The 20508-nt window shown below is 46.0% G+C and overlaps 1 protein-coding gene across 1 annotated transcript in view; it reads right to left on the bottom strand.

The window, feature by feature from the left end:
• ATP9A (ATPase phospholipid transporting 9A (putative)) overlaps positions 1-20508 on the bottom strand; it is a 135328-nt gene that overhangs the window by 33051 nt on the left and 81769 nt on the right. The window contains exon 14 of the mRNA XM_032143172.2: positions 6990-7151. Coding sequence (XP_031999063.2) covers positions 6990-7151 — 162 coding nt within the window. The remainder of the gene's footprint in view (positions 1-6989; positions 7152-20508) is intronic.

Here is a 20508-nt window from a genome sequence, read left to right as displayed (position 1 = left end):
TTGGACAGTCATTTGCATACAGCATTTGGGTTATATGAACACATCATAACAGGGTTTCTCGGCCCTTCCTCATGGTGGGGGCTGTCCTGTGCATTGCAGGATGCTGAGCGGCATCCCTGCTCTCCACCTGTGAGATGCCAGTAGCACTCTCAGCCTCTGGCTGTGACAACCACAAAGGTTGCCAGACATTCTCAAATGCCCCCAGGATGAGAACCACCACATTAGAGGAGTGCGGTGAGGTTTGTGCCAAGGGGAGAACTAGTCCAAAAGCCCCAGAGGCCCAGTTCCACCCACCCAACCAAAGATAAAGAGGTCAGAAAATGAGAAAAAATAGCAAAATAATACTTATTTCATTAAAGACAACCTCCCCAAGATGGACATTCACGGCACTATTTTTAGTAGTCAAAACCGAGAAACAAGCTAGGCGCAGTGGCTCATACCTGTAATTCCAGCACTTTGGGGGGCCAAGGCTGGTGGATCACCTGAGGTCAGGAGTTCGAGACCAGCCTGCCCAACATGGTGAAACCCTGTCTCTACTAAAAAATGCAAAAATGAGCCGGGCGTGGTGGCAGGCGCCTGTAATCCCAGCTACTCAGGAGGCTGAGGCAGCAGAATCACTTGAACCCAGGAGGCGGAGGTTGCAGTGAGCCGAGATTGCACCACTGCACTCCAGCCTGGATGACAGAGTGAGACTCCGTCTCAAAAAAAACTGAAATTGAGAAACAGCCTAAGCAGCCAAAAAATAAGTTAATGAATGAAATAGTGGCACATTCTTTCAACAGAACACTGCACATGCATTAAAAATCACTAAAATCAGATTTTAATAATATGAGAAAATTCTCATCGTATACATATAGTTCAATGAGGGAGGAAGTTTAGGAAGCCTTCTATGGAGTTCAGTGCTAATTTTATGAAAATGTGTGTAGATATTAACACTCAGATATGCTTAGAAAAGAGACTGAAAAGAAATCCCTTGAAAAGGTAAAAGGTCTTTTAGGGGGTGAAAATAGAGATGAACTGGTCAGGCACGGTGGCTCATGCCGGTAATCCCAGTAATTAGGGAAGCTGAAGTGGGAGGACTGCTTGAGGCCAGAAGTTTGAGACCAGCCTGTGCAACATAGAAAGACTTTGGCTCTACAAAAAAATTTAAAACTTAGCTGGGCATGGCAGTGCATACCTGTAGTCCCAGCTACTTAAGAGGCAGAGGCAGGAGGATCCCTTGAGTCCAGCAGGTCAAGGCTGCAGTGAGCCATGTTCATACCACTGCACTCCAGCCTAGGTAACAGAGTGAGACTCTGTCTTGAGAAAGAAAGAAAAGAAGAGAAAAGAAAAAAGGGAGGGAGGAGAAAGAAAGAAAAGAAGAGAAAGAACAGAAGAAGGGAAAGAGGGAGAGGGAGAGAAACAGAGGGAAGGAAGAAAGGAAGAAAGGATGGGAGGGAGGGAGAGAGGGAGGGCAGTTTTAATCCCCCTCTTTACTTGTAACTTTTTGTTCTAAATGCCTTAACTGTAAATGTTTTTTAATAACCTGGGAAGGGGGGCATGCCAGGTTAAAACAAAAACAGATCTGCCCATCTGACAGCATCACAGACTCTAAGCACAGAGTCCCTGCTCTTCCTGCTGGAAGACACATGAGCCACATCTCAAAAAAATATAACACGTCCTTCACAACTAGATGAAGCGTGGCGTATGCCGTTCACTTATTCTAGGATGGCTGATATTAGGGACTGTTCAATGATGAGTCAACCCTCAAATGACCTTAGCAGAGCCCACGGCCCTATATCTTGAAAAAATTCAGGCTGGAACAAAATTAAAGTAATTCCATAGGAGATAATGACACTCATTCCCCAGGAAACACCCCACCCACAGGATCTATGCTGCTGCTCCCAGACCACAGATGTTCTTGACATCAGATGCACACTCAAGATACGGTTTAGAAGCCAGGGATCCAGCCAGGTGTGGACCAGTGGGAAAAGCAGCAGCTGTGTGGGAGAGAAAGCTCCCTCTCCACCCAAGAGTTGCCAAGGACACAGGTCCTGCAGAGTCTGAAAGAACCTACTGGCCGGCCTCTGGACATAAAAATCCCCTAACACAGGGCCGAGCGTGGTGGCTCACTTCTGTATCCCAGCACTTTGGGAGGCCGAGGCAGGCAGATCATGAGGTCAGGAGTTCGAGACCAGCCTGGCCAACGTGGAGAAACCTCATCTCTACTAAAAATACAAAATTAGCCGGGCACGGTGGCACATGCCTGTAATCCCAGCTACTCGGGAGGCTGGGGCAGGAGAATCACTTGAACCCAGGAGGCGAAGGTTGCAGTGAGCTGAGATCACACCACTGCACTCCAGTCTGGGCAACAAAAGCGAAACTCCGTCACAAAAAAAAAAAAAAAAAAAATCCCCTAATGTGTGACGTTTCAAAGCATATTCATGGTGTGCGTCTCTGGTTCCTCAACACAAGAGCTCAGTGCCACCTCCATCTCCTCCTGGGCAGAAGTCTTAAAAGTGGCTTGTAATGCCCCCCATCTCCTGGTACTCATGCCGTGCGTCAGCCACCCCCCTGGAGTGGAGCTGGGCCTAGTGACTTGCTTCTGATAACAGCATGAGGCTGACGTGAGGGGAGGTCACCTCTGACAGTGGGTGACAGAAGACTGTGACTGCCATCTCATTCACTCTCACCTGCTCACTCTGAAGAGGTAGCTGACAGGGGAGCTGACTACAGGGAGGCCCTCGTGGGAAGGCACTGAGGGTGGCCCTCAGTCCAACAGCCCACCCAGAGCCAAACTTTGCCAACAACACTGACGTCTGTATGTGGATCCTACCACCATAGAATCTTAAACCCCTTGACCCCAGGCTGTGAGAGACCCTGAGCCAGAGGACCCAGCCAAGCCTGCCACAGAAATTGTCCTGGCCACAGAAATTGTCCTGGCCACAGAAACTATCAGATAGCATGTAGAAAATAGAGTCCCCAGTTAGGTGTGGTGGCTCATGCCTGTAATCCCAGCACTTTGGGAGGCCGAGACGGGAGGATCATTTGAGCCCAGGAGTTTGAGATCAGCCTGGGCAATATGGTGAGATCCCATCTTCACCAAACAATAAGAATTAGCAGAGCATGGTGGTGTGCACCTGTAGTCCCAACTACTTGGGAGGCTGAGGCAGGAAGGTTGCTTGAGCCTGGGAGGTCGAGGCTGCAGTGAGCCGTGATTATGCCACTGCACTCCACCCTAGGTAACAGAGCAAGACAGACGGATGGACGGAAGGAAGGAAGGAAGGAAGGAAGGAAGGAAGGAAGGAAGGAAGGAAGGAAGGAAAAAGAGAAGAGAAGAGAAAAGAGAAAAGAAAAGAAGGAAGGAAACAGAGAAGGGGAGGAGGAAGGAAGGAAGCAAGGAAGAAAGGAAGGAAGGGAGGCAGGGAGAGAACAAGGAAGGAAGGAGGAAGGGAGGGAGGGAGGAGGGGAGAGGAGGGGAGAAGGAGAGAGAAGGAAGGGAGGGGACAGGATGGGAGGGGAGGGGAGGGGAGAAGGAGAGAGAAGGAAGGGAGGGGAGGGAAGGTGACAGGAGGGAAGAGGAGAGGAGGAACTTCCTTACTCCAGGGAAACACATTTTCTGGAGTAAGGGAATGCATCTCCTTGTAAGAAAGACCCCAATGGATGTCTAAGACCACGAATAATACTGACCCCATATACACTATGTTTTTTCCTACACATACATACCTATGATAAAGTTTAATTTCTGAATTAGGCACAGTAAGAAATTAACAACAATAACTTATAACAAAATCGAACAATTATAATATGCTGTAATAAAAGCAAATAAGACTTGCTTGAACACAAGCACTGCAATACCACAACAGCCAATCTGAGGGTTCCTGAGTGACTAGCAAGCAGGCAGGTAGATGGCGTGAGTACGCTAGACAGAGATGATTCATGTCCGGAAGGATGGAGTGGGATGGCATGAAATTCGTCACACTACTCACAATGGCACACAACTTAAAACTTATGAATTATTTCCGGAATTTTCCATTTCATATTTTTAGACTGCAGTTGACCATGGGTAACTGAACCTGCAGATAAGTGGGGATTACCATAACGCTGTTTTAAGCCACTAAATGTGGGGCAATCTGTTATGAAGCAATACATAGTTAATATCCTACCCTAACATTACCGTGGGTCCTTTGTCAGCTTTTCGATGTCCCTCTCGTCACACCCCAGCCCTAACCCCCAAATCCTGGGGTAGAGAGCTGGGAGCTGGAAGCCAGGCAGCCTGGAGTGAGTTCCAGCCCCACTAACTCCAACTGTGTGAACTTGGACAGGCTTCCCAGCCCCCACCCCCAATTCCAGCTGTGTGAACTTGGACAGGTTTCCCAGCCCCCTCAGTTTCAGCTGTGTGAACTTGAACGGTTTCTGAGCCTCCTTCCACTTCAATTTTCTCCTCTGCCAAACATCAGTCCTAACAGTACCTATCTCACATGGTTATGTATTAAATGAGTTACTTTATGCAAATCACTTAGAACAGCCTCTGGCACACAGTAAGCCCCTGGGCGGGGTAATCCCAACACTTTGGGAGGCCAAAGTGGGCAGATCACTCGAGTTCAGGAGTTCCAGACAAGCCTCGCCAACATGGCAAAACCCCGTCTCTACTAATAATACAAAAAATTAGCCGGGCATGGTGGCACACGCCTGTAATCCCAGCTACTCAGGAGGCTGAGGCAAGAGAATTGCTTGAACTTGGGAGGTGGAGGTTGCAGTGAGCTGAGATGGCACCGCTTTACTCCAGCCTGGGTGACAGAGTGAAACTGTGTCTCAAAAAATAAATAAATGTTACTTGTCATTCCTGTCATTCTTCTTACTACTACTGCTGCTAGTGGCTACTACCATTTCTACTACTACCCCAGAGCTGCCCATGGCACTAAAGCTACACGGTAAATGATCAAGGAGAAGAGTGGTGAAAAGCTAGGAGGGCGAGAAAAAAACTGTGAGTTGTTTATTTTAAGTATCTTATTTGATAACTTCCCTAACATTAAAAAAAAAAAAAAAGACAACTGGCTATCACTGTTGAATCCTGCTCACTTCGGCACTGACTGTGAGTCTACCGTGTGCCAGGCAGGAAAGCTAGGCACGGGAGACATGGGAGAACCAAAAGGATCCTGGCCCCTGTTCTAACCCACAGGGAGAAAAGACAGGTGGTGACAAGCAAACTCTCAGGAAATCAAGAATTTCAGTGTGATGAATGCTATGGAAGAACGAGATGCTCTAAGAGGTGGTCTGAAGTTAAGGAACCTGTAAGGCTGAAGGAGAAGTTGACAAGCCAAGCCTTAACTGAAAATACTCCACCAGCAGGCAGGGGGCAGGGCCACGTGCCCAGCAACCTACGTTATCAATTTCTACTTCTACTAATGCACGCTATTTTTTTTATTTCCAAAGGTTTTTGGGGAACACGTGGTGTTTGGTTATATAAGTTTTTTAATGGTGATGTATGAAATTTTCGTGCACCCATCACCTGAGCAGTATATACTGAACCCAACTTGTAGTCTTTTATCCCTCACCCTCCTCCCACCCTTTCAGCCCCTGACTCGCCAAAGTCCATTGTATTATTCTTAAGCCTTTGCATTCTCATAGCTTAGCTCCCTCTTATGCGTGAGAACATACGACATTTGGCTTTCCATTCCTGAGTTATTTCACTTAGATAATAGTCCCCAATCCCATCCAGTTTGCAGCGAATGCCATTAATTCATTCCTTTTTATGGCTAAGTAGCATTTCATCATCATACATATATATATATATATATCTCATAGTTCCTTTATCCACTTGTTGACTGATGAGTATTTGGGCTGGTTCCATATTTTTGCAATTGCAAATTGTGCTGCTATAAAAATGCATGTGCAAGTATCTCTTTCCTCCATGAGGCATGAAACACTTGGATAGATCAGGGTGGAGAGGATTCTCATTTGTTAAGAAAAAAAAAAAAAAGTACAGAAAAGATGAAAGCGCCTTATTCCAAAGATTCTTAAGATCTGAAGCAGAGTTTTCTCCAACCAAGCTAAATAATGTGAAGAACTACCCCATTCCAAAATACGTGTGGGATTGAACCAAGTACTTTGTATTTTTAAAGCTCCTTTGGAAAAATCAGATGATCATGCAGACTTCAGAACAACCAGGCTAAGTGGCATATGAATACCAGATTTTCCAGGCTCCCCAGGATGGAAAGTGTGATCTCCATGGGTAAAAAGAGAAAATAGAGGAATTGGCACAGTGGCTCACACCGGTAATTCCAGCACTTCGGGAGTCCCAGGCAGGAGAATCGGTTGATGCCAGGAGTTTGAGACCAGCCTGGGCAACACAGTGAAACCCTTTATCTATAAAAAATTTAAAAATTAGTCAGCCATGGTTTTGCAAGCCTGTAGTCCTAGCTACTCGGGAGGCTGAGGTGGGAGGATTCTTATGAATAAATTCTTTTAATAAGAATTTAAAAATTAAAAATTTTTAAAAGAGCAAATAGAAAAACAACATATCAAATCAAATCAGACTCTTCAGACTGGCAAAATTTTTTAACACGCCCGGCCACAAGGTTTTCTTTTGGAGTGATGAAAATGTTTTGAAACATGAGGGAACTGGTGGCTGAGCAACCCTGTGAATGGACTAAACGCCACTGAATTTTTCACTTTAAAATGATTATATTATGTGAATTTCACCTCAATAAAAAATACATATTTAATATTAAACAAAAGGGAATGAGAGATGTATTACCAAGAAATCCCCAATGGATGTTCTCTTTAACTTTCACTCCAGAACCAGGGATACCATAAGCTGATCACAGTTACGGGGTGTGTCCAATCAATGAACTAATTTCCTTTCTGCTTAGGGAATTATATTCCCTCGTTAGTGTGGGTGACAGATATCACGGTAAAGAGGGTTAGAAAGAATGTCAACCCACAGGGACACACGCAGCACACCTGGGGTTCTTAACCACTTTAAGCCATGAATAAACACGACTCACCCGCACGATGATGCCCATACGTTTGCTTTCATAGGTGAAAGGGAAGATCTGCAGGATGGTGAAGTTCAGGATCTGGTCGCCAGGGGTCCTCAGCTGCATGGAAGACTGGTCTCGGCCCACCAGGGTTAAGCCCACGCTTTCGGTCCACTGTACCAGGGCCACCTAAACATAACACGGGGTCGAAGGTCAGATGCACAGCCGAGAATCTGGGTTCACAGGCTGTGCCATGAACACAAAGGCAGAAGGGGGCTCAGAGACAGGGGAATCACAGTAGTCAACTGCCCTTAGGGACAGCGAGTGCTCTGTGCTGGCCCACGACAGCGTCTGTTCCTCTGCGTCTATGAGGGCTCCCACACTGACAGCTGCCCCTCTAAGAGGCACAATTCATCTTTTCTAGGCTCAGAGCAGGCTGCACACCGGACGCATGGTGGAAAGAGACGGCACAGGATTAAGAGTGATTCCAACTGGGTGCAGTGGCTCAGGCCTATAATCCCAGCAGTTTGGGAGGCCGAGATGGGTTGATCACCTGAGGTCAGGAGTTCAAGACCAGCCTGGCCAATACGGTGAAACCCCGTCTTTACTAAAAATACAAAAATTAGCCAGGCATGGTGGCGGACACCTGTAATCCCAGCTATTCAGGAGGCTGAGGCTGGAGAATCGCTTGAACCCAGGAGGTGGAGATGTAGTGAGCTGAGATCGCGCCATTGCACTCCAGCCTGGGTGACATAGTGGACTGTGTCCCCGTCCCCCCTCCCTCTGAAAAAAAGAGCGATTGGCACAATTACAGATCACTCCTGGAAGAATCTGCAACAAGCTAAACAACAAAAAAAGAAGGAAGAGAATGCTGACTGACACAGCCCTTCACCTTCAGGCTCTCCTTCCAGCCTCACGCACCGCACTGGGGGAGCATCTTCAGTGGTTCTCAACTGGGTGATTCTGTCCCCCAGGGGACCTGCGGCAACATCTGGGGGAATTTGTACTTGTCACAACTGGAAGGAGGTAACGCTGGTATCCAGTGGGCAGAGGCCAGGGATGCTACAAAACATCCCGTAACACACAGGACAGACCCCACCAGAGAATGATCTGGCCCCAAATGTCAATAGCGCTGAGGTGGAGAACACGGATCCACATAGAAGAGGAAGCCGAGGCTCAGAGCAGTTAATGAAGCTGCCCAAGGTGACAGCGCTGGCATGTGGCAAAGCTAGGCCAGGCTGTCACCTGGATCTGCCCAGTGTAAAGTTCCACAGCACACACTCTTCCCTTCCAGGAGGCGTCGCACGGGTGTCGAGTCAGAATATTCTCATGGCCTCAGCCAGACATACTCAGCTTACGGTCAAAGGCATGAGGGTTGCAAACTCCAAGACAGGGGCCAGAGTGTTGATGCAAATAGCAAAGAGGGCTGAGTAGGGGCCTGTGGCAAGCAGGAGCCCAGCCCCAGCCAAAGGGGCTGCTGCCACTATACACACAGGTGGCGGTTACTGCCCTGCAGGGACGAGGGCCAGGGTGGATGGAGCTTCCAGTTTCTCATGAAAAAACAGAAGTTTAGACTTCTCCCCGAGACGGCCTAACTTTTAAATGTAAGCAACTGGCCAAGTGCTGTGACTCACACTTTTAATCCCAGCACTTGGGGAGGCTGATTCAGGAGGATCACTCGAGCCCAGGAGTTTGAGACAAGTCTAGGTAACACAAGCAGACCCCATCTCTAAAAAACATTTTTTTTAATCATTAGGGTGGTGGCTCATGCCTGTAATCCCAGAACTTTGGGAGGCTGAGGCAGGCAGATCACCTGAGGTCAGGAGTTCGAGACCAGCCTGGCCAACATGGTGAAATCCAGTCTCTACTAAAAATACAAAAATTAGCCGGAGGTGGTGGCATGTGCCTGTAATCCCAGCTACTCAGGAGGCTGAGGGAGGAGAATCTCTTGAACCTGGAAGGTAGAAGTTGCAGTGAGTAGAGATCGCGCCACCCCACTCCAGCCTGGGCAACAGAGCAAGACTGTATCTAAAAAAAAAAAAGTATTAGGGTGGGGTGGTGCATGTCTGTCATCTCAGTTACTCAAGAGGTTGAGGTGGGAGGATCACGATCTGGGAGGTGGAGGCTACAGTGAGCCATAATGGTGCCACAGTACTCCCACCTGGACAACAGAGTAAGACCCTGTCTCAAAAAAATAATAATAGAGCCAGGTGCCGTGGCTCACACCTGTAATCTCAGCACTTTGGGAGGCTGAGGTGAGTGGATCACCTGAGGTCAGGAGTTCGAGACCAGCCTGGCCAACATAGTGAAACCCCATCTCTACTAAAAAAAATACAAAAAATAAGCTGGGCGTGGTGGCAGGCTCCTGTAATCCCAGCTACTAGGAAGGCTGAGGCAGGAGAATCACTTGAACCCAGGAGGCAGAGGTTGCAGTGAGCCGAGATCGCGCCATTACACTCCAGCCTGGGCAACAAGAGCGAAACTCCATCTCAAAAAAAAAAAGAAGAAGAAGAAGATAACCAAACACTTCCAGTGGAGGTGACGCCTCCCAAGTACCCCTCTCCCTATCACCTACCCGCAGCCCCTGTCAACACCCTCCTAAAACCTGCCTCCCCTACTCCCCCTAAAGGTTAAGCTTTATGAGAGGAAAGTGGGAGGGCCTTCCTTTTCTTCTTTCTTGATTTTTTGTAGACACTGTACCTTTGGACTTGGATGGGAACAAAGTGACAGCCTGTTTGGCATTGAAGTTGGAAACCCTCCTGTATTCCTTTCCTGTTGTTGCTGTACCAAATTACTGTGCATCTGTTTTTTGTTTTGTTTGTTTTGTTTTGTTTTCGTCATGGAGTCTCACTCTGTCACCCAGGCTGGAGTGCAGTGGTGCCATCTCGGCTCATTGCAACCTCCACCTCCCTGGTTCAAGCAATTCTCCTGCGTCAGCCTCCCAAATAGCTGGGATTACAGGCACCTGCCACCACATCCGCCTAATTTTTGTAATTTTAATAGAGATGGGATTTCACCATGTTGGCCAGATTGGTTTCAAACTCCTGAACTCAAGTGATCCACCTGCTTCAACCTCCCAAAGTGCTGGGATTACAGCCGTGGGCCACCGCACTGGCCAGCATCTGTTTTAAAATGAAACAAATAGAGTTTCATACAGTTCTATAGATCGGGGTGGACATGGGACGAGGGTCTTACTGAGACAGGATCAAGGTCGCTTGATCACCATTGCTGCGCTGCTGCTGAGGCTCTAAGGGAGCACCTGTAGTCCCAGCTACTGGAGAGGCTGAGATGGGAAGATTGATTGAGCCTGGGAGGCAGAGGCTACAGTAAACCGAGACCATGCCACTGCATTCTAGCCTGGATGACAGAGTGAGACACTGTCTCAAAAAAAAAAAACCTGGGGTTCCTCTTAAGTTCCCTCCCGTTCCTTTTACCAAGAGACCTCTGCAGAAGCCACAAGGCAAAGGTATGCAGCTCTCTACCCCCAGTCCTTTCTTTCTCTGGAACCCCTGGATGTCATCTTGGCTGACCTGCTATACCCTGAAGAAGAGATCAAGCTGGAACTCAAAACTGGGGTTCCAGTCCCCACTCTGCCACCAGCCCCCAGCCCCCACAGGCCTCTGCAAAATAAAGATCTTGGAGTAGATGACTATTTCTCATTTCTGCTCCAGCTCTGAAAATGCATCTTTATGCATCCTTAGTCTACTATGCTCAGATATCAAATTCAGTTTCTGTTGCTTCTATTAACTAAATTTACATTAGCAAGAAAGTATTTTTCAAGACTCTCCTTTATTTAAGTTCAAGTCATAATGAGTCAGCCAGCACTAACTAGCTTTGAGCTTTGACCTATAGAAGAAACTATCATACTGACCTCTACCTTTCAAAGAAAGGACCAATCAAGTAGTGGGTTTTTCTGTTTTTTTGTGTGTTTTTTTTAGTATTAGTTTTTGGCTACTGGCCTGCCTAAGTCTTTGAAAACTCACTCACTTAGTTATTTGTTTAATTTAATGGCTGTGCTATAGACAATGTTTATGTCCCCTAAAATTCATATGTTGAAACCTAATCCCCAATGTGATGGCAGTTGGAGATGGGGCCTCTGGGAGGTGATTAAGTCCTGGGGGTAGGTTTCCTCATGAGTGGATGAGTGCCTTTATAAAAGAAACCACAGAGAGCTCCCTCGCTCCTTCTGCCGTGAGAGACGGAGGGAAAAGAGGGCCTTTTATCAGCCAGGAAACAGGCCCTCACCAGACACCAAATCTGCCCGTATGCTGATACAGGACTTCTCAGCTTCCAGAACTAGGAGAAATAACTTCTGTTGTTTACAAGACACCCAGTTGATGGTATTTTGTTATAGCAGACCATGTTATAGCAGGCCAAACAGACTAAGACACTCTTTCAATATAGCCCTGTTTTGTCTGCTAACAATTGTCTTCCAAAGTTTAAAATTAACAAATCAGTAATGATTCGCATATATAAAATCATACTGGCCGGGCGCAGTAGCTCATGTCTGTAATCCCAGCACTTTGGGAGGCCGATGCAGGAGGATCACCTGAGGTCAGGATCACCAGTCTGGTCAACATAGTGAAACCCCATCTCTACAAAAATACAAAAATTAGCCAGGCATGATGGCGGGTGCCCGTAATCCCAGCTACTCGGGAGGCTGAGGCAGGAGAATCGCATGAACCCCAGAGGCGGAGGTTGCAGTGAGCTAGGATGGCGCCACTGTACTTCAGCCTGGGCAACAGAACAAGACTCCACCTCAAAAATAAATAAATAAATAAAAATAAGAAAAAAAAAATCATCCCATCTGTCTACGTAAAAAAGCTCGGGTGCACTGTAAAAATGTTTATAGAGTGATACACATGGAAAGAATTACTTCTAGCTTTTACTTCTAGCTTTTTTTTTTTTTTTTTTGAGATAGAGTCTCACTCTGTTGCCCAGGCTGGAGTACAGTGGCACGATCTCCACTCACTGCAAACTCCACCTCCTGGGTTCATGCCATTCTCCTGCCTCAGCCTCCTGAATAGCTGGTGCCCGCCACCACACCCGGCTAATTTTTTTTTTTTTTTTTGTATTTTTAGTAGAGACAGGTTTCACCGTGTTAGTCAGGATGGTCTCGATCTCCTGACCTCGTGATCTGCCCACCTCGGCCTCCCAAAGTGCTGGGATTATAGGCGTGGGCCATGGCGCCCGGCCACTTCTAGCTTTCTATACCACTGAAATGTTTCAAACATGTATATGCATTTCTTTTACATTTAACTTTAATTAAATAAACATCCCAATACAATTCAAATATTACAAATACCTAGTTATGTACAAGCTAAAAAGCCTGACTAAATTTATAACCTTCCTTATATACCTATTTAGTAATAAAGTAAAAAAAAAAATTATTCTTCGGGTACTTTCAAACACTTATGGAAATGATTTTTTTATTCCTATTCTCAAGCAGCTATTACTTCGCCTGTTAACTGCCCTGAAAAGATGTGAAAAGTCTGTGATACTGGGCTTCCAGGAGATACACTAATTCCCCAAAAGCCTGCTCTTAACTTCAATCGAGAAAAAACCTATAACTCCAGAACCAGAAGTGGCTTCCAGGGCTGGGCAGCAGAATCGGCCAGCCCAGCATGCCCAGCTACAGACCCCACAGGTCCATGTTAGTGGAAACATTGAATAACTATAACCTGAAATGATCAGAAATGACAAACGCTTTTGAGGAAAGATCAATTACAGCTGTATGTAAACATCTTTTAGCCTTGCTTTCTTCTAAGCAAGCCTCTCAGTGGAGCTTAGGAGCCTACGACAACTATTATCTGTAGCCCTTCCCCACCCCTGGGATCCACCATCCTAATCAAAACCTCCGCAGGGTCTGGCGAGGTGGCTCACACCTGTAATCCCAGCACTTTGGGAAGCCAAGGTGGGCAGATCACCTGAGGTCAGGAGTTTGAGACCAGCCTGGCCAACATGATGAAACCCTGTCTCTACTAAAGATACAAAAATTAGCTGGGCATGGTGGCAGGCACCTATAATCCCAGCTTCTCAGGAGGCTGAGGCAGGAGAATCACTTGAACCCAGGAGGCAGCGGTTGCAGAAAGCCGAGATTGCACCACTGCATTCCATCCTGGGCGACAGAGAAAGACTGTCTCAAAAACAAAACAAAACAAGAATGTTCTCAGTCTCTTTGGGAGCTGATTCCAACAGGATCTGAGCACTGTAGGAAGTCTTTCCTTCTCCTCTTCCACTCTCCTCCACTTTATGTCAGTGTTAATTTAAAGCTACTTTCTAACAGGACACATAACATCCCCCAGAGTCCTACTCAGGGAAGACCAGTTTAGAAGTGGGGTACTCACTAACACCTCTCAATTGTGGGCCAAACATCTGGGGAGTGAGCTAACTGCATTCCCTCCCAAAACACAGTGATCTACAACAAGGTTACTTTAGTTAACATTCTGGCTTCTTTTCAAGGAAATCACCCCTTATCACACAAGATAGAGGATTTCAGGGGCTTGCGTCTCACTGCTGTTAACAGCCTGAGTTAGGGTCTCAATAACTGCAGGTCAGGCCAGCAGCAGAAAACGCAACCTCGTTAAGGTAGATGAATGAACAGATACATTAGACAGGAGCTGGATAAAATGCTGGAAAGGTAGAAAGGGCGGGGAGGGGATCCTGTCTCAGGAGTCTGTTGTGTTTTCTCCTTTGGATGACAAGAAACTGAAGGGGCAGAGCCCACACCTTTCCCTTCCTCAAATGCCCATGTGAGAGACTCACGTCAGAAACCATCCGTGAAAGGGCTTTTTCATCATTTCTTGGTCAGCAATAAACCACCTGTGACAAGTTTTTAAAGTTTTCTCTTTGTACCTGGGATGCTGTGCTTGGGAAATAAGCCAGATCACGTTCAGTAGCCTTGAATTCTTGTCAAAAGCAGGATACATACCAATCATCAGAGCACGTATGATACGAGGCGGGAATGTGACATCTGATAAAAGGGGTTATTTGGTAGCATTCGATAAGATAAATACTCAAGCTCACAAAGAGTCACCGGTCAGCCCTAATCCAGCCTTTCAAAATTATAAATCTATCCACAGACACACAGTTTTCTTCACTCAATACGAAAATACATTCAAATCCACCAGGCAGTGGTTGCAGGTTCAAATGCCGACAGGGGTTGGGAGACGAGCAGACAGGAGTAGGGCAGGGCCATGTGGGGTCAAAAGAAAACTGAGGCAGCAGCCGCCCAGCTTGGCCAACCACTGCCAGGTAGAAGTTGAGCCCACTATTTCTAGACCTGATCTTTCTTGAGAAAAACTAATTTTGATATAAAATCAAGTGATTTTTAAATATTGCTTCAAATTTTTTTTTTTAACATAGCATGAAACAAACAAACACAGCCTGCTAGGAATCAGCGGAAGAGACAGTGGCATAAAAGGTCACTTCTTGCTGGGCGCAGTGGCTCACGCCTGTAATCCCAACACCTTGGGAGGCTGAAGTGGGCTGAGGTATGGAGCTCAAGATCAGCCTGGCCAACATAGTGAAAACCCATCTCCGCTAAAAAAAAAGTACAAAAAATTCGCTGGGCCGGTGGGTGCCTGTAATCCCAGCTACTCGGGAGGCTGAGGCAGCGGAATTGCTTGAACCCAGGAGGCAGAGGTTACAGTGAGCTGAGATCACACCACTGCACTCCAGCCTGGGCAACAGAGCAAGACTCCGTCTCAAATAAATAAATAAAGTCACTTCTTGATCCAAATGTCTTGTACTTGAAATTGAACTTCCTATCACTTGACTGATAAAAATAAATACTTAAGAAGAAAGAACAGCATCATCTTCCTAAAATGTGATCATTAAGAAATGACTATTTATAGACCGGGCACGGTGGCTCATGCCTGTAATCCCAGCACTTTGTGGGGCCAAGGATGGTGGATCACTTGAGGGAAGGAGTTCAAGACCAGCCTAGCCAACATGGTGAAACCACGTCTCTACTAAAAATACAAAAAAAATTAGCCAGGCGTGGTGGCACACGCCTGTAATCCCAGCTACTCGGGAGGCTGAGGCAGGAGAATCACTTAAACCCGAGAGGCGGAGGTTGCAGTGAGCTGAGATTATGGCACTGCACTCCAGCCTGGGCAACAGGGCAAGACTTCATCTCAAAACAAACAAATAAACTAAAAATACAAAATTAGCCAGGCATGGTGGCATATGCCTATAGTCCCAGCTACCCAGGAGGCTAAGGCAGGAGAATAGCTGGAATCCAGGAGGCGGAGGTTGCAGTGAGCCAAGATTGCACCATTGCACTCCAGCCTGGGTGACAGAGCGAGACTCTGTCTCAAAAAAGAAAAAGAAAAAAAAAAAAAGAATGACTATATATTAACTCTATTCTGAGCCAACACTAATATCACACGGGACAGAGCTTTTGCCTCTATGGCCCATGGATAAGCTAACACCAAGGGAGGCACATCTGACAGTTTCCTACAGTGTCTGTAAAACACTGTCCAGCCCTGCTCAAACAGCCCCTGCTGTCTTCTTCTGAACAACCACAATCCTGTTTTGAGACCCCACTTCGGTGGTTAATCAGTAACACGGATGGAAGAATTCCCCTATAGTTCCTGACCTCTGTTCTTTGACCTTACCCCTTGGGTCCAAGGTCATGGCAACGTGGTGGTAAAACTCCAACACCCTCCTAAATCTTTCTGCTTCACACTCCAAGCTCATTCGTGTACACGTCTGAATGCTGTCATTGTCTGGACCTGAGGCTGAGGCTCAGGCTATGCCCAGGCATTGAGGGGAACTGCATACATCTTATGGTTCACCAAGAATGTGCTCATAAAAAAACAAACCAACCAACCTCGTAGCCGCAGAAGGACCGTGAGATTGCCTGCCCTCCCTGGCGCCATGTACTTGAGCTCTCTGTCAGTTTTTACACTCACGTTCAGCAACAAGGTTAAGACGAAGCAAAAGGAGAGAAATGGGACCTTTTACACACATGGTTAAAGACGTGCGAGAGAACATGGAAGGCAATGCATCGTGGCATGATTTATGATAGCCAAAAGGGAGAAACCTCCTAAGTGGTAAGCTAGGGAGATAGAACAAATACTCTGTGGTGTACGTAGGCAGAAGAATATTGTATAGCCATTAAAAATCCTCTTATTGACCCAGTGCAGTGCTTATGCCTGTAATTCCAGCACTCTGGGAGGCTGAGGCAGGACAACTGCTTGAGTTCTGGAGTTTGAGATTGGCCTGGGCAACATAGCAAGACCCCCATTGCTACAGTAAAATACAAAAATTATCCAGGTGTGGTGGTGTGTGCCTCTCATCCCAGCTACTTGGGAGGCTGAGGCGGGAGGACCGCTTGAGGCCAGGAAGTCAAGGCTGCAGTGAGCCAAGACTGCACCACTCTATTCCAGCCTGGGCAATACAGCAAGATCCTATCTCAAAAAAATAAGCAAAACACATTAAAAAAGAAAGAAATTCTGTGACTTGCAGCAACATAGATGGAACTGAAAGTTGTTAAGTGAAACATCCTCATTTTAATTTTCCTTTCTAAGGGATGAATCCCACTGAGGTGGGTGGTAAAGGCAAGATACTCAGAAGATAGGCTGCCAGGGTCTGGCAGAAAAAGGCTTATTTTCACCAAGCTCGGAAGCTTCCCCAGATGAGAAAAGAGGGAAGAGACCAAAAAATAAAAATAAAAAATAAAAATTCCACTGCACTTGGGAGATGCAGAGTGTCTGAACATTACCTCCAAACAGGGGACCCTGTTTGGCTAAAAATAGCCAGAGACTGTGGAACTTCATCCAGTATCAGCCCTGAGTCTCCCAAACACAGGCATCTTCACTCTCTGGAGTGCTTCAGGAGTTTACAAAGCACTTTCAAGCCATCATCCCCTGGGGAGGAACGTGGTATTGTGGGTTGCAAGTCCAGACTCTAGGCGTGGGCTGTCTGGTTTTAATCTTGCCAGCTATGTGACCGTGGGAACTCTCCTTAGCCAACTTACACTTCATCTGCAAAATGGGCACAATTGTTGTGACTCTATCATAAGAGGGGCTCATAGCCCAGGGCCTGGCACAGAGCAGGTATTCAACAGGTGGTCATTTCTCACTGCCATCAGTACCACTGTTATCACCATTACTACCTCATCTTTAGCAAGGACCTGTGAGGTCAACGGCCCTAGCCCCTCTTTACCTTTGAGGAGGCTGAGGTGCAGCAATCATTTGCTTAAAATCGCACAGCTAGGCCAGGTGTGGTAGCTCACACCTGTAATCCCAGCACTGTGGGAGACCAAGGCAGGCAGATCATTTGAGGTCAGGAGTTCGAGACCAGCCTGGCCAACATGGTGAAACCCCGTCTCTACTAAAAATACAAAATTAGCCGGGCATGGTGGCGGGTGCCTGTAGTCCCAGCTATTTGGGAGGTGAAGCAGGACAATCACTTGAACCTGGGAGGTGGAGGTTGCAGTAAGCCAAGATTGCACCACAGCACTCCAGCCTGGGCAGCAGAGCGAGAATCCATCTCAAAAAAAAAAAAAAAAAAAAAAAATCACACAGCTGATTGAATTGAAAGTTACAAGTTAAACATGGCCAGCAATTGCACTGCAGAAGCAGGGAAGGCCAATGTGATGCCCTAACCTTCCGTGAAAGTTAATGGACAGGGTCTTGAAATACAGACATGCGTTTATGCCATCGGGAGGCTACAGGAACCCACAGCAGATGTTTCAGTAAAACTCAGCCCTCCGCTGAGGTCACAGTACAATGATATTCCATGTCCCGGCACACTTGTAAAAACTGAGCTACTAAAAGCAAGGTACAAAGCTGCATCTATAGTTTACAGTTGTGCTTTTAAATTTTAAAAAATATTTTAATAGGCTGGGCGCGGTGGCTCATGCCTGTAATCCCAGCACTTTGGGAGGCCGAGGTGGGTGGGTCACTTGAGGTCAGGAGTTCGAGACCAGCCTGGCCAATATGGTGAAACCCCGCCTCTACTAAAAATATAAAAATTCGCTGGGCATGGTGGTGTGCACCTGTAGTCCCAGCTGCTCGGGAGGCCGAGGCAGGAGAATCGCTTGAACCCAGGAGATGGAGGTTGCAGTGAGCCGAGATCATGCCACTGCACTCCAGTCTGGGTGACAGAGACTGTGTCTCAAAAAAAAAAAAATCTTATATATATATAAAATATACACATTTATATATATATATGTATAAATATATATAAAATATACACATTTATATATATGTATAAATATATATATAAATGAAGGGTGAGGGTAATTCTAATAAACGCAAATAATTATCTCTGCAAGGATACTCAGATATTAATAACAGTGGGTGCCTCAGAGGAAGGAGCCTGGGAGAATGGAAGTCAGGGAAGGAGAGACGGGCTTCTCACCCTGTGCCACGAGCGTGTGCTAGCCATGCAGACACTCTGCATGTTACCCAGAACTGCTGATTCATTGCTCTGGAATTATTCAGCTATTCAAGGCAGGGCGAAATACAGCAAGCAGCTTTCATTCATACACACATATGTGCATCCATGTGCACACACATACTCACATGGCACATGGGCAAATACATCACACATACACACACACACACACACACACACAGACACATATATACCTGCACACAAGCATAAGTCCTACAGAAATGTGAAAGTCATATGACTTTCTTTTTTTTTTTTAATTTTTTTTTTTAGACAGTCTCGCTCTGTTGCCCAGGCTCAAGTGTAGTGGTGCAATCTCAGAAAGCCATATGACTTTCTAAAGGAAGTTGCTTAATTCACCCACCTTCCTGTTCAATTATATGTACTACAGCATGATTCTGTACTGGTCCTCTCTCTACCTCTCTCTCTCTCTCTCTCTCTATATATATATACACACACACAAAGTAAATATTATTTTATGTATTTATATATTATGTCAATATTTATTTACATAATATATATAATATATATTATTTACATAATATATGTTTACATAACATATATTTATATAATATATATTATTTACATAATGTTTACATAACATATATTTATATAATATGTAAATATTTACGTATTATATAAATATAAATGTGCATGTCTTATATAAATACACATAAAATAAATATATATATTTAAATATGCACACATTTAGAAAGAGTCTGAGAAAATCTATACCAGAACATAAACAGTAGTAGTTATCGCCAGGTGGTAAGAATCACAGGTTATTTTTTATCTTCTTTTTGATTCTATAATTTCTCCCTTTTCTGTAGTGAGGACATTAGTACTTGTGATTTTAAAAGCTTTTTTGGCCAGGCGTGGTGGCTCACGCTTGTAATCCTAGCACTTTGGGAGGCCGAGGTGGGTGGATCATTTGAGATTAGGAGTTCAAGACCAGCTTGGCCAACATGGTGAAACCCTGTCTCCTCTAAAAATACAAAAATTAACCAGGCATGGTGGTGGGCACCTGTAGCCCCAGCTACTCAGGAGGCTGAGGCAGGAGAATGGTTTGAACCCGGGAGGCGGAGGTTGCAGTGAGCCAAGATCACACTACTGCACTCCAGCCTGGGCGACAGAGCAAGACTCTGTCTCAAAACGCCTGGCCAAAAAAAAAAAATAATAAGTTTTTTAAATATGAAAGAATTCATGGAAAAGACAAGCGAATGAGCCATGGACAGAGCTGATACTAGCTGCTTACAGGACAGCACCTACTGCCTCACACCAAGAAACAAAGGCTTGGAAAGTTGCATTACCACCACGGCCCCCACTCCCACTCCCCTCCACCCCCCACCCCCCACCACCCACTCTCGACGCTGTGGAACATCCTGGAAATGGTGGGATGCTGTCAGGGCTGAGGCCTGCTCACTCTAGCATCTGAGCAGCGCTCCGCTCCTCCAGGTCCGATTGTATCTATTTCATTTCCTCCGTGAGTTACTGTACAGTGGCAGGGAGGGCCCAGCGCCCCCAGGCTGTAATCAATAGCTGAATAAAGACACTTCAAGGTTCCCCAACTGGAATGTGCACAGGAAACAAATTCAGGAAATCCTGCTTTCTGTTACAGGAAATGAATCCTACGCCAACTGGTAGAAATTACTCCAGCAGCATCCAAGTAAAATGCATACTGGTTTCTATACGTGTTCCATAAACTGACCTTGCCTAGGCTAGCAATGTTTTATTGATATTGAATTTCAAAGGCACGATTCTAGAGCCAGCCAAGTCTATGTGGAATCCTACAGGGACTTGGAAACAGTACGGCTTTCTGAAAGATTTCACCTGAACTAGATTTAGCCTCCTTTGAGCCTCATGAGGCATTTATATAAACCTATTTGTATTTGGCAGTAGGCGGCCTCTGAAGTAGTTTAGAAGGCTGATCAGGAAGACATTAACAATGACTATACCTTTAGTAAGATTATGGGTTACTTTTTACTTTTCTGATCAATGCATTCATGTGTTCTACTATAGACATAAAATAACTATGCAATACAAAATAATAAAAGTTGTAAAAAAAAAAAAAAAAAAACACAGCAAGGCTGGGCGCGGTGGCTCATGCCTGTAATCCCAACACTTTGGGAGGCCGAGGCGG

This window comes from Hylobates moloch, unplaced genomic scaffold (genome assembly GCF_009828535.3).
Source record: "Hylobates moloch isolate HMO894 unplaced genomic scaffold, HMol_V3 SCAFFOLD_21, whole genome shotgun sequence".
NCBI lineage: Eukaryota > Metazoa > Chordata > Mammalia > Primates > Hylobatidae > Hylobates > Hylobates moloch.
The sequence above is the reverse complement of the archived record's forward strand: the minus strand, read 5'-3'. Positions and strand labels throughout refer to the sequence as shown.